This window comes from Grampus griseus (genome assembly GCF_964374135.1).
Source record: "Grampus griseus genome assembly, chromosome: 4".
NCBI lineage: Eukaryota > Metazoa > Chordata > Mammalia > Artiodactyla > Delphinidae > Grampus > Grampus griseus.
The window spans coordinates 35,853,389-35,866,392 of NC_138997.1; the positions used below are offsets into that span (position 1 = coordinate 35,853,389).

Sequence of the window (13,004 nt, forward strand, 5' to 3'; positions counted from 1 at the left end):
CTCACTGACTGTTCAGAGTTCTTAAGGCTCTTGGCTGTCAATTACTCATAGCTTCTAAAGGAATTTAAATTGTTTCTCTTTGCTTCTCTGGACCCAAATGGCACTGTTTACTTGATAAGAATGTATTTAGTCCTGTTTTTATTTTGCATTTAAATTAGCCTCCAAGCACATGGAGAAAAGATGAAGGGAGATGCTTCAGAAATTCCTTACAAGGGGACATGGCACTAGAAACACTGATTTCTCCCCTCTCTACCCACCCTTGGTACTCAGTGCCACTATCTCTGTCATTTGATAGTTTTCTCCATGCAAATGAAATCCTAAGGGTCTTTAGGAGTTTATCAAACAAGTGCTATCAATGTCTAAGAAGAGGTATGTGTCTAATTTAGTACCTGCTCTACCTATGGAAAATGCTGATAACAGAAGGCAACTGTTATCCTGGAAAAAAGTAGGAGAGACTTCTTGCTATAGTCTGCACAAGTGTAGCTTTAATTACATCAATCAGTTGATAAAAGCATTTTGATGATGCAGCTACTATGCACGCAACAGTAATTCCAGGTACTGGGGGATCTCAAGAAGCTTAAGTTCTGTCTGGGGCGAAGACTAGTTGTGAATACAAAATCCAATCATATGAAATAACTGTAAACTTTTACAGAACTGAGTGTGAATGCAACAGGAGCTCAGAGGCTGGAGAGATGAACCTGGGTTACAGGATTTGAGCATTTCCATTGACACCAACAATCCAACTAAGTCAAAAAAGTGTTAATTCGACTCCTTTAATTTCTTTCAACAATGACTTCAAATTACAAAACCGTGTTCTTTCACTGCATTAATATAACATTTCTTTATACGAAAAAAAAAGAAATAAAACGCTGGATAGAACTTCATTTATCTACTGGCTCAGTATAAAACAGGAGAGGCAGTAATAGTGAGGACAGACCAACTGACTCTTGCTCTTAAAAATTTTCCTATCTTTGAGCTATTCTTCCTACTTTACTATAAATAAAATGTGCTCCTAGATTTCTTATTCTTGTTTCCATTTAAAGTATTTACACATCTATTTACATGTTTTACTCCAAGCCACTGAGAATTTTAGCCTAATAACTGTGCAAATATCTGGTCAATAAATGAATGTTGATGTTTGTCTATGTGATTTAACTTTATGTATAGAACTTAATAATGTAGACATATGGTGAAATAACATATCCATATATTCTGAAAACTGTAATTTTCAAACACTTTTTTTTCTACCTATAGTTTTTGATTTAAAAAGTTGCTAATAAATTTCTTGCCTTTATTGGAATCTTCGTGGTTTGTCACTTCTATTGGCAATTCATCACTTCCCCATGTTATTTCATCATCATCATCAGTCTTCTTTTCTGCTGACTTGTGAATTAAGCTATGACAACAAAACACATTTATATTTTCTTCAGTTCTGTGTCCAAAATAAATTGAAATATTATGTCTTTGAATATTTGGAAATATGTCCTACATATTTCCACTACAATTATTATGGTATTTAAAAATAGATTATCTGATTAAAAAAACCTTAAATCCACAATTCCTAAAATTTATTGATAGATATAAATTAAACTGAGGTACAGAATTGTTTAATATAGTTTAAATTTTGTCCTCAAACAAATCCCAAGTCTTTGAACCTTAGGTTGAAGGAGTCATCTTGGGGATGGAGAAAGTGGTGGTTTGTTTCCACCCTTCCACTTGGATGCATGATTACAACTGTGTAAGTAGAGCTCTCTTTTGTTTTTTTTAACAGCTGTCTACTATTGTACTGTATGAATGATTCTTCATTTAATTACAGAAGTCCCTACTGATGGACATCAGTCTTTCACTACAATTGGGGGTGAAAAGGACACTCCGGTGTCTGGGCACTCCATGTAATAAAACTCAGTACAAGTTCTCATTATTCTAGGGGTGCACAGCAGATGCCATCTCTCGGGTAAGGTGGGTGGCTAGAAAAGAGAAACTAGGTAGAAGAATAACATTTAGCGATCAGATGAGATGAAAAAGGATAATGCAAAGGCCTGAATACATTTTAAACTTTCTGATACTCAGGGGAACAAAGCAGAGTACATTTTGTCTGATGACATTATTATACACCATTAAGGCAGGACATGCACTAATGCTCCCAAAACATTGTAACAGGACAGCAATTATGCTGCTTTTATGGTGGATGCTTTCCTCTGCTCCAACTAATTGTACATCACAGTTAACATGTAATTTGCAAGTTCTGCATCCATGAGGTCTTCTTGGTCTTCTAGCAAGTATGCTTTGTTTGGAAGGATATGTTTTGGAGATCCTCCCATAAGGATCCTCCCTTCTTTCTCATTCTTTTGAACAGCTGCTTAGTATTTCATTGTATGAGTACACCCTAATTTATTTTGTGTCTATTAGGGTTTTTTACTACTATAAACAATGTTGCAATAAATATTCTTATAGAAACATCTGCATACATACAGTAGTAGGATCAATTCTTAGAAATAAAATTGCTAGGTTGAAGGGAATGTACTACAGTTCTTTGAACCTATGACACGTATCATTGTAAGATACACTATTCTGAATTAGGTCACAATGAGAGATACTTGGACTACCTATGTGCCAAACACCTGGAACAGCTGGCTGGGTTGTGGGTTCATAGACCCTGTCTTCACCCCCCAGTGACCCTGACCAGCCACAGGTTGTGAGGTCTCAGGGAGCCATTCCTGCAGTGGGGCCTGTGGTTGATACATGGACTTCCTTGTCCCCAAGCAAATCTCTAGGAGGTTAGAACCCAGAGTTGACTAAGTCTCTGCTTGAAACCGGGTCACAACCATGGCTTAGGAGGGGCAGAGAGGGGAGACAGAGTGAATAATAAAGCAGGCAGGTAGTGAGGGCCACCATAAACTTCGCAGGAGTTCCTTCAAAGGCATTTCTGTTACCCGTACCCTTCTGAGATCTACATGTCCTTCGAGTTCCTTCGAGGCTGTTTTTGTCTGTTTTGTGGCCTTTTTCCCCTTCATCGTTATTTAAAAAATAAAATAGTTTATATATACGTCAGCAAGCAGAAGAGTGTTTAGACTTCTTTTCTTTTTAGCAGATGAAGTATGGGAAGCAAAAGCCTTCTGAGGTTCTAGTCTAGTTATGTTATAAAGTTGAGCGTGGCCCTGCGTGCCGGAACTCTTAAACAGGTCAGCTGCCATCACCCCATTTTTTCACACAATGCCCAGGAGACAGGCTCCCAACAGGCCACTCTGAGGCCAACCTTCTTTGGCAGAGAGGGAGTCTGTGAAGTCCCAGGCATTTAGGGCTGCGTGGGTGGGACTAGGGCAAGGTGGTGGTTAGGGGTGGACAAGTGGACGAGACTCGGGGCCCGGCCCGCCCACCCCCAGCTTTAATCAGAGCAGTCCAGTATTTGTCTGTTTCTAGGTAGTAGCTGTGTGGCCTTGGGCCACAGCACGTTCCTGTGTGCCAGATACCACTCTAAATTCTTTTTTTTTTTTTTTTTTTTTTTTGCGGTATGCAGGCCTCTCACTGTTGTGGCCTCTCCTGTTGTGGAGCACAGGCTCCGGACGCACAGGCTCAGCGGCCATGTCTCACGGGCCCAGCCGCTCCGCGGCATGTGGGATCTTCCCGGACCAGGGCACGAACCCGTGTCCCCTGCGTTGGCAGGCGGACTCTCAACCACTGCGCCACCAGGGAAGCCCCACTCTAAATTCTTGAGGTGTACTGGTAATTTAATCCTCACACAATCTAGGAGGTAGACAGATACTATCCCTGTTTTCGAGATGAGCTCAGGTAATTTGCTCAAGATCACAAAGTAAGTGACAAAGCCAGGACACAAACTGGGCAGCCTGATTCCAAGCCCATGTTCTTAATCTCTACCAGTTTGCCTCCCAACTGACATGGGGTTGCTCTCACCCTCTCATTTTCTCTCTTTTCCTTCTACTTATCTCCCATGTTGGCCTCTGCACTTCCCCTCTGGCCCTCTCCAGTTCACTCTCCACAGTACACACCTTATCATGTCAGTCCCCTGCTTAAAAAACTCCATGGCCCCCATTTCTCTTGGGATAAAGGCCAAGGTCCTTACCCTGCTCCCTTCTCATCTCGGGCCCCTCTCCTGTTTGCTCTGCTGTCAGCCACTCTGGTCTAGTTCAGGCCCTCAGGTGCTCTGTGCCCTCTCCCGCCCTGGGGTCTTTGCACACGCTGTTCCTCTGCTTGGACAGCTCCATGCCGTCTTTCTCATACCACTACCCCTGTCCTAGGCGACTCCTGTTCATGCTTCAGAACGTAAATGTCTCTTCAAGGAGAAACCTCACCTACTACTTACTGTCTGAGAACATCAAGCCCCCAGGTGATACCCTCTCACAGTTTGTCATGACTTTTTACAATAAACAGCATTTTTCATGGTCTATGATGATTTATTTGTGCGATTATTTGATTAATATTTGCCTTTATGCTAGACTGTGAGCTCCTTGGGTTAAGGAGCTCCTTTGTCTTGTTAACAGTGTATTTCAAGTACACTGTCTGGTTTATATTAGGTGCTCAATAAATATCTGGATAATAATAATAAAAAAAAGATACGCTATTACTTTGCTTACATTAAGAAATAATATCAGACTATAATTTTATGACCCTTCATGAGATGCTAAAATTTTTAAAAAGTGTTTCCAAGAATCAGTAACATGTTAATAAAATCTGTATGTTAATAGTGTTTTCAATTTGCCACCCAAAGAATTTACACTAATTTATTCTTCCTCCCTTCCCCTGTTGACAGGGAAGAGCCTGTATCTTATTACTATTGGTGGCTGGCCCAGATATTTGCTGATCTTTTAAATATAAGACTATGCATTTCTATGTTAACAATATGTACCCCCTGTCTAACTTAGTGAAAAATTCACTGTCAATTTGCTTTTCTAGGAAAATGGAAATAGTTCCCTTTGACTGTTTGGTTATCATTTAATATGAAGCAAAATTTATGTACAACCACTTTGTTGGCCAACAATATATATAAACTCTTCCTGAGACATCATTTAGTGTTACAAAAAAATCTTATTTTATATTAGAAAACGTTTTCAAAAAGAAAAACATTTGTGGGGGGTTTAAAATGTTTCTTACCTTCTTTGGTTTTATTTTCTTATTAAAGAATGAAATTTGAGAAGTATAGAAAAATTTAGAGAAACAGAAAAATAGGTTACCTATAATCACACCAGGAGAAGGTACTATCATCATCATTGGCACATTTCCTTTTAGACTTTTCTTGCATTTTTTCTGATGGTCAAGAGAATACATTGCTTTTTTTGAGCAATGTCATAACAAACACATTGTCACATGTCACTAGAACTTCCTTGTAACAACATTCAGAAACATTTTTAATATTCAACCATACTTCCATAATCTACTCAATAAGTCTCATTTGACTGGAAAAGACACATTAATTTTAAAATCAACATCTAAATGGAAATCTTGAGAGCACTTCTAAAAAGAGAATGAAAGTGTTATAAATATTTGAAAAATAGTTTTTTTACCTTTCAGTTTTTACTTTTTCTTCACAATATTCTTCACAGCCGTTCATTTTGGTAGACTGCAACAAAGAGAAACCAAAATCAAATTAGCCCATTGTACCAAAAAAACAAACAAACAAACCAAAAACAATCCTATATAATGTTCAATTTTATTTCCTATATTTACTGTTATTATTCATCATCATGTTACAAAGACACACGACATTCAATCAATGCATGCCACACTGTGGCTAAGGCATCTGCAGTGGCACAAGAGTTTTGGCTGGCTCCACTTATTCACCTCACACTCATCTTGGCTTTTCATTAATTTCTTTTTTTATATATATAAATTTATTTTATTTATTTATTTTTAGCTGCATTGGGTCTTTATTGCTGCGCGCGGGCTTTCTCTAGTTGTGGCGAGTGGGGGCTACTCTTCCTTGCGGTGCACAGGCTTCTCATTGTGGTGGCTTCTCCTGTTGCAGAGCACGGGCTCTAGGCGCATGGACTTCAGTAGTTGTGGCTCGTGGGCTCTAGAGCGCAGGCTCAGTAGTTGTGGTGCACGGGCTTAGTTGCTCTGCAGCATGTGGGATCTTCCCAGACCAGGGCTCGAACCTGCATCCCCTGCATCGGCAGGCGGATTCTTAACCACTGCACCACCAGGGAAGTCCCTTTCATTTCTTATATAAGGGATATGAATGTATAGAGGTAAGGAAAAAGAAAAATCTAAAGTAACAATTATTTAGATGTGCATACATGGCATATGTTTTTACACTACTTCAATTTTAAAATCTAAAATTTCCAATGTGTTATCTTGCCCATTTATTTAATTTTTAAAAATTTTAATTAAAGTATAGTTGATTTACAATGTTTTGTTAGTTTCTGGTGTACAGCAAAGTGATTTACATACACACACACACATATATATATACACACACATGTATATTCTTTTTCATGTTCTTTTCCATTATGGTTTATTACAGAATATTGAATATAGTTCCCTGTGCTATACAGTAGGACCTTGTTGTTTATCTGTTTTATATATAGTATTTTGTATATGCTGATACCAAACTCCTAATTTATCCCTCTCCCACCCCTTTTGCCCTTTGATAACCATCAAGTTTTCTATATCTGTGAGTCTCTTTCTGTTTTGTAAATAAGTTCATTTGTATCATATTTTTTTATTTTTAATTTTTCATACTTTATTCCTTATACTGATAGGTTAAGAAAGTAAAATTTTCCTAAGTACTAATTCATAGATAATGTTTATAAGCGGGACACAAAACATTCAGTTTCACAAACAGTAATATCCAATGATCCCCTTAAATGCAATTTTAATCCTTACTTTAAGCTAAGTGCAAGAATAATACAATAAGCTAAATACGCACAACACCTGTATATGCTGAACTACAAAAGTGGTTTCCATGGCCACACATGGTCTTAGTCAAGTACACATTTCCACAATAAACAAGTACTAACAAATAAGTTAATAAACACTACCCCAAATGCTTATCCTGCTACTGAAAGCACTTATTTTTAGAAGCTTTGACCTGGGAAAATGAGTTCTCTTAAAAACTGACAAATAGTATAAGCCCTGAAGATTTTAAACCAAATAAGTCTTCCAACACACAAGCATTCATAGGAAAGTTTTAGTTTCTCAAAAAATAAAAAATTAAAATGAAAAAAATCACTCTTGTTATCTAAAGAAAAGAGTATTAAAACAAATTATCTTAAGACAAATAAACACTCCTAAAAAAGGTTGTATTTTCTATCATTTTCTCCTTAAAGGTTGTATTTTTTATCCTTTTCTCCTTAAAAGTCTTTTAATAACTTAAGACTACTGTAATCTAAAAACTTTAGAATACATGAAACACATGTCTTCGCTATCAAAGGTACCATTTAGATTTCACATATTAAACAGCTACAGTACAGCCTACAATGGCACAAGTACACCTAATACATAAATATTAATTCATCATTTAGATGGTCAAAAGTCAGAAGGAACTGAATGGTTTGCAAGGTACTCTGACTTACATGTGGTCATTAAAATCCAGTAATTAATTCAAAGTATGGTAATATAATGGCAGGCAATTAAAGGCTCAAATATCACTCTAAAATTGAAGACACGAAAATAAAGACTGAAAACGTTGTGGTTCTCTATTTTTCATTCACATGGCTAGATATCAGAACCTTACTGTGGAAAATATAGTTATTAAATATGATTTCCCCAGAAAATAATGAAACTTCAGAAAGTACAAAAAATGTCAAGATCCATAGTTCATCAAATGCTTTTCTAGCTCGTTTCAATTCTTCATTCATAGTAAGCAAGTCTTTAACCCTAGCAAACTTTCCTGGGTCCTTTCGAATCAAGAAGACGATATCTTCAACTTGTACCCGACCTTGTCTTCCAATTGACATTGCCTTGTGCGTCATTTCGGTGATGAACTCTATGACAAGGTCTTCAAGAATATCTACTGACTCAGTATAAGGATTCTGGTCATCCCCAAACCCATACATCATACACTGTAATTCTTTAGAAAAAAGTCTCTTTCTTTTACCCTGTCCACCTTCTGCACCTCCCCCAATTTCTTCATTTTCTTCCTCAAAGGTGGGGTCTTCTTCTTCATCTGCCATCCCAGCAGCCAGGGCCTGTATCATATTTTAGATTCCACATGTAAGGGCTATCATATTTGCCCTTTTATTTTTTAAAGCGAGGGGTGTCTCCCTAGGAAACTGAGATCAATCAGGTCGTACTTTAACTGAGTATGGTGCCACAGAGACCCAAGTCCTGCAGAAGCAGTTTGCTACAATCAGAAGGAGATGCCAAGTTGCATTCTTACATGGTTAATCTTACATTTAAATCTTCATTAGGACAAATTATCTTAAATGAGAAATTCCTTCCATTTCAAGATCCTGCATTATCTGGCCTCTGTCTACCCTACAATCCATCTGGTTTTACTCTCCTCTTCACTAACTAGGCTTCAAACTGATGGGCCTTTCTTTTAGCTCTTCAAAATCACTCTTTTTTCACTTTTTCCTTGTTTAATCTAAGTGTCTTTACCTTCTGAGGATGTTTCCTAACCACCCAGTCTAAAAGTGGGTCTCCTTGGTATTCTCTTTCGTAGCACTTTTTTAAACTTCATAGACCTTATCACAACTTGTAATTGCGTGTTTATTTGATCTTTTAGGTACAGACTCTGTAGTTAAAAAGTATCTATAATAAAGTGACTCTGATATCATTTTCAGTTTATCTGAGGGAAACACAGAACTTCTATGGTGGAAGAAATAAAGTAGATTGTTTTTATCCACTGACAACTGAAAAAAACCCTTCTTAGACCTTATTCATTTTTTTAAAAAAATAAATTTGTTTTTCGCTGTGTTCGGTCTTCGTTGCTGCGTGCGGGATTTCTTTAGTTGCAGCGAGTGGGGGCTGCTCTTCGTTGCAGTGCGCGGGCTTCTCATTGTGGTGGCTTCTCTTGTTGTGGAGCATGGGCTCTAGGTGCACGGGCTTCAGCAGTTGCGGCATGCGGGCTTAGTTGTTCTGCGGCATGTGGGATCTTCCTAGACCAGGGCTTGAATGCAACAGGCTCCGGACGTGCAGGCTCAGTGGCCATGGCCCACGGGCGCAGCCGCTCCGCGGCATGTGGGATCTTCCCAGACCGGGGCACGAACCCACGTCCCCTGCATCGGCAGGCGGACTCTCAACCACTGCGCCACCAGGGAAGCCCATGGCAGGCGGATTCTTAACCACTGTGCCACCAGGGAAGCCCTCCTTATCCGTTTTTAGAAGCTGATAATTTTAGTCTGGGTTAAAACTTTTTTCCAAGTAGTCATTTGGATTTCTTATTCCCCATCATAATCCTGATCTAGGAATCACCATGTGTGCAATCATTTTGCAAAGTATACAGCCTTTTATAAAGGTGTTACTGGGCGTCCCTGGTGGCACAGTGGTTAAGAATCTGCCTGCCAATGCAAGGGGCACAGGTTCGAGCCCTGGGCCTGGAAGATCCCACATGCCATGGAGCAACTAAGCCCGTGTGCCACAACTACTGAGCCTGCACTCTAGAGCCTGTGAGCCACAACTACTGAAGCCCACGCACCTAGAGCCCGTGCTCTGCAACAAGAGAAGCCACCACAATGAGAAGCCCGCAGACCACAACAAAGAGAAAGCCTGCGCACAGCAACGAAGACTCAATGCAGCCAAAAATAAATAAATAAATTTATTAAAAGAGTAAAGTGTTATTATTAACATTAAAATAATGAGATAAAGCCCAATTGGAAATACACTATAGCAATGCTTGTCTTAACCAATTTTTCACTATTTTTGCAAAGTTTACCTATGTATGGTTTGGGGGTGGGTCAGTCTCTCTTCTCATTCTGGATTGTAGGCTCTTTGGAAGAGGAGGAGGCTGTAGTACTGCCTCAAGGAAAAGATTTAAGGTTTTTATCATGGCCATCCTGTTTGAAGGTTAGTTTGTAATCCTACTGCTCAAAGAATCCAGATTCAGCAACTTGAAGAGTAGAGGAGGTATCTGCTGGACCTAGGACCAGCTACATAATTTGCAGTGCCCAGTGCCAGATGAAAATATGGGCTCTTTCTTTGGCATGGCATGTAAGTCATTTCATGAACCCATCCCTCTCTCTTAAGCCTTAGCTTTCAAGACACCATGTGATACCCTAATAGCAATGATTTAGTGCCCTGAATTTTCCATGTTGATCCAGACCTTCGTACCTTTGCTGAGAAGCTCCTCGGTATGGAATGCTCTTTCCCATTTTACCTCACCTATCAAAATCTTTAAAATGCTAATTCTCTAGGAGGCTTTAATAACCACACCCACATACTCCTGTATAGCCCCTATATTCCCTAATTCTTTATAATCCTCTCTGAACTCCACATAGACACTCCATAAAAAAGCAGGATATGTTTTCTTACTATAGCTTTTTGTAGAGTTGAAAGTAAAATTTATTCTGATATTAATTTCAATTTATTTGTGGGAAATCAGAGCTTCCATGGAGGAAGAAAATTTACTTATTTGCATGTGTACATCTCCCAAATTGACTGCTAGATTGCACAAGCAAATTTAGGATGGACACCCTGACGTCCCTTCTTACCGTTATCCCCAAAATAAACAAGTTCAGCAACAGCTGAAGTGAAGAGTTTTGAAACTTTCGGTAGTAATTTACAATAATGTGTATGACTGGCATTCATTCACAAATAACACACAGACATTGGCCTGAAGTACTTCGCTAAGAGGTATAGTAGTACCCTTTTATTTGAGGTGTGATACGTTCCAAGACACCCAGTGAATGCCTGATACCATGGAAAGTGCTGAACTCTGTTTTCTGTTCATGTCTTCCACTCACAAATTGAATGCCTCTTCCATCTTAACTAAGCATTTTTTCATGCACTGTGGCCTTAACTTTTGCAGTTTGAGGTGCAACAGCAAAACCAGCACAAATTTCTTTTTCCTTCTTCACAATTTCGCAGATAGATTTGTTCTTACTGTAGATTTTAGCAACTAACCTCAGCATACGATTTTTCTCTTTCCTTATGAAGTAGAGAACTTTCACCTTTTCACTTAAAGGAAGCACTTATGGCTTCTCTTTGGCAACATCCAGATTGCCAGCATCACTACTCTTGTACTGCAGGGCCATCATTGAATAAGAGTTAAATGAACACAAACACTTGGATACTGCCATGACTGCTCCGATAACCAAGATGGCTACTAAGTGACTAATGGGCAAGATACATTGGACAAAGGGATGATTTATGTCCTGGGTGGGACGGAGTGAGACAGAGTGAGACGGAGCAAGATTTCATCTCACTGCTTAGAATGGCACATCATTTAAAACTTATGAATTGTTTATTTCTGGAATTTCCACTTAACATTTTCCAACTGTGGTTGACCGTAAGTAACTGAAACCCCAAAAGTGAAACTGTAGATGGGGGGCCGGGGGCTACTATAGTTAAGTATAGAGACAATTAATTGCAGCAGAGGGACAAATGCAACGACTTACACAAGTAGCTATCAGAGGGACAATCTTTCTTTTTAAAAAGGACATTCCTCTACTTTTTATAATACCAGTGGATAGCACCTTAACTTCTGGCACATGATAAAACTTTCAGGGTTGCAAAATATACTGTTAAGAACCAATTCAGTAAATAATCATTTGTTTAGGGTGATTCCCAACGTGGCACACTTACAAATTTCTGAATATTTAAAAAAACTCTATGGAACTCTTTAAAACTACTCAAATGTAGGTAATATTCGAGAAACGTTAAGATGAAACAAAACTTTTCTAGAATACTGGTTCAGTCTTTCAGCGATGAAGATTAGTCATATTTGTCTCTTTTGAATTTGCCTTCTTATGAATATAATTAACATTGTGACTTTAACACATTTAGATTTTGAAACACATGAAACTTTTTCATGTTTTTATTTCAGTACCTTGTGTCCTCTTTTCCTAAATTTGTTTTTTGCTTTCTTTGTTTTGCTTACCATTAGTCAAAATCTCTTCTAAAGCAGAAGTCTCACCTATTCAAGTGCTAATTTGTTTTTCAGGATCGACTGGCCCGAAATACTTGGTCTTAAACATCTTGAATTCTCAAGACACAAATTTGTGGGTTCTATCTATACTACCGTGGCAGGACAACTTATGTATTATTTACATAATATTTCCTAATAACTGGTAGGAATATTCTCCCTCCAAGAACCTTAATTTTTGGATTTGTTCTGGATAGTTTTACATCCTAATTCTACTATGTGAACTTTAGAATCATTTCACAAAGCCACCCTGCCTCTTATTAAAACAAACAACGAAACAAAACAGAAACCTCAAAATATTTTATGGGACCATATTTAATTTAGAGGTGAATCTAGGGAGAACTTAAATTTTAGATTTTTTCTATCAAAGAACAAGGAATGTTTTTCTTTAATACTTCTTTTGTGCTTCTCTGTAGAGTTTTAAAGTATTCATAATATAAATATGTACATTCTTGGTTGAATTTATGCCTAGAGCTCTTGTTTTGTAACTATTGTGAATAAAATTTGATTATACATATATAATTAAATTTTCCATATCCACACAAAGACGTGTACATGAGTGTTCTTTTTTCTTCTTTTAAAAAATTTATTTATTTTATTTATTTATTTTTGGCTGCATTGGGTCTTCGTTGCTGCGCACGGACTTTCTCCAGTTGTGGCAAGCAGGGGCTACTCTTTGTTGTGGTGTGTGGGCTGCTCGTTGCGGTGGCTTCTCTTCTTGCAGAGCACAGGCTCTAGGCATGTGGGCTTCAGTAGCTGTGGCATGCAGGCTCAGTAGTTGTGGCGCACAGGATCAGTTGCTCCACGGCATGTGGGATCCTTCCAGACCAGGGATCGAACCTGTGTCCCCTGCATTGGCAGGCGGATTTTAAACCACTGTGCCACCCAGGAAGCCCTTGATTATATTTTATAAGTGGCTAAGACAAAGACTGTGTTATGAACTGACCTGTGTCCTGCCAAAGTT

The 13,004-nt window shown here is 38.5% G+C and overlaps 2 protein-coding genes across 2 annotated transcripts in view; both read right to left on the bottom strand.

Annotated features, from left to right (window-relative positions):
• Positions 1 to 13,004, bottom strand: part of PTPN13 (protein tyrosine phosphatase non-receptor type 13) — a gene marked incomplete at its 5' end in the record, with an annotated part of 177,088 nt that overhangs the window by 9,724 nt on the left and 154,360 nt on the right. Inside the window, 2 exons of the mRNA XM_082653757.1 lie at positions 1,290 to 1,396; positions 5,520 to 5,575. Of these exons, the coding sequence (XP_082509883.1) occupies positions 1,290 to 1,396; positions 5,520 to 5,575 (163 nt within the window). The remainder of the gene's footprint in view (positions 1 to 1,289; positions 1,397 to 5,519; positions 5,576 to 13,004) is intronic.
• On the bottom strand, positions 7,653 to 8,153 carry LOC309821776 (transcription initiation factor TFIID subunit 13-like; the record flags this gene model as incomplete). Its single annotated transcript, XM_082653284.1, has 1 exon — positions 7,653 to 8,153. The coding sequence occupies one exon, from the start codon at positions 8,151 to 8,153 to the stop codon at positions 7,653 to 7,655; it is 501 nt and encodes a 166-aa protein (XP_082509410.1).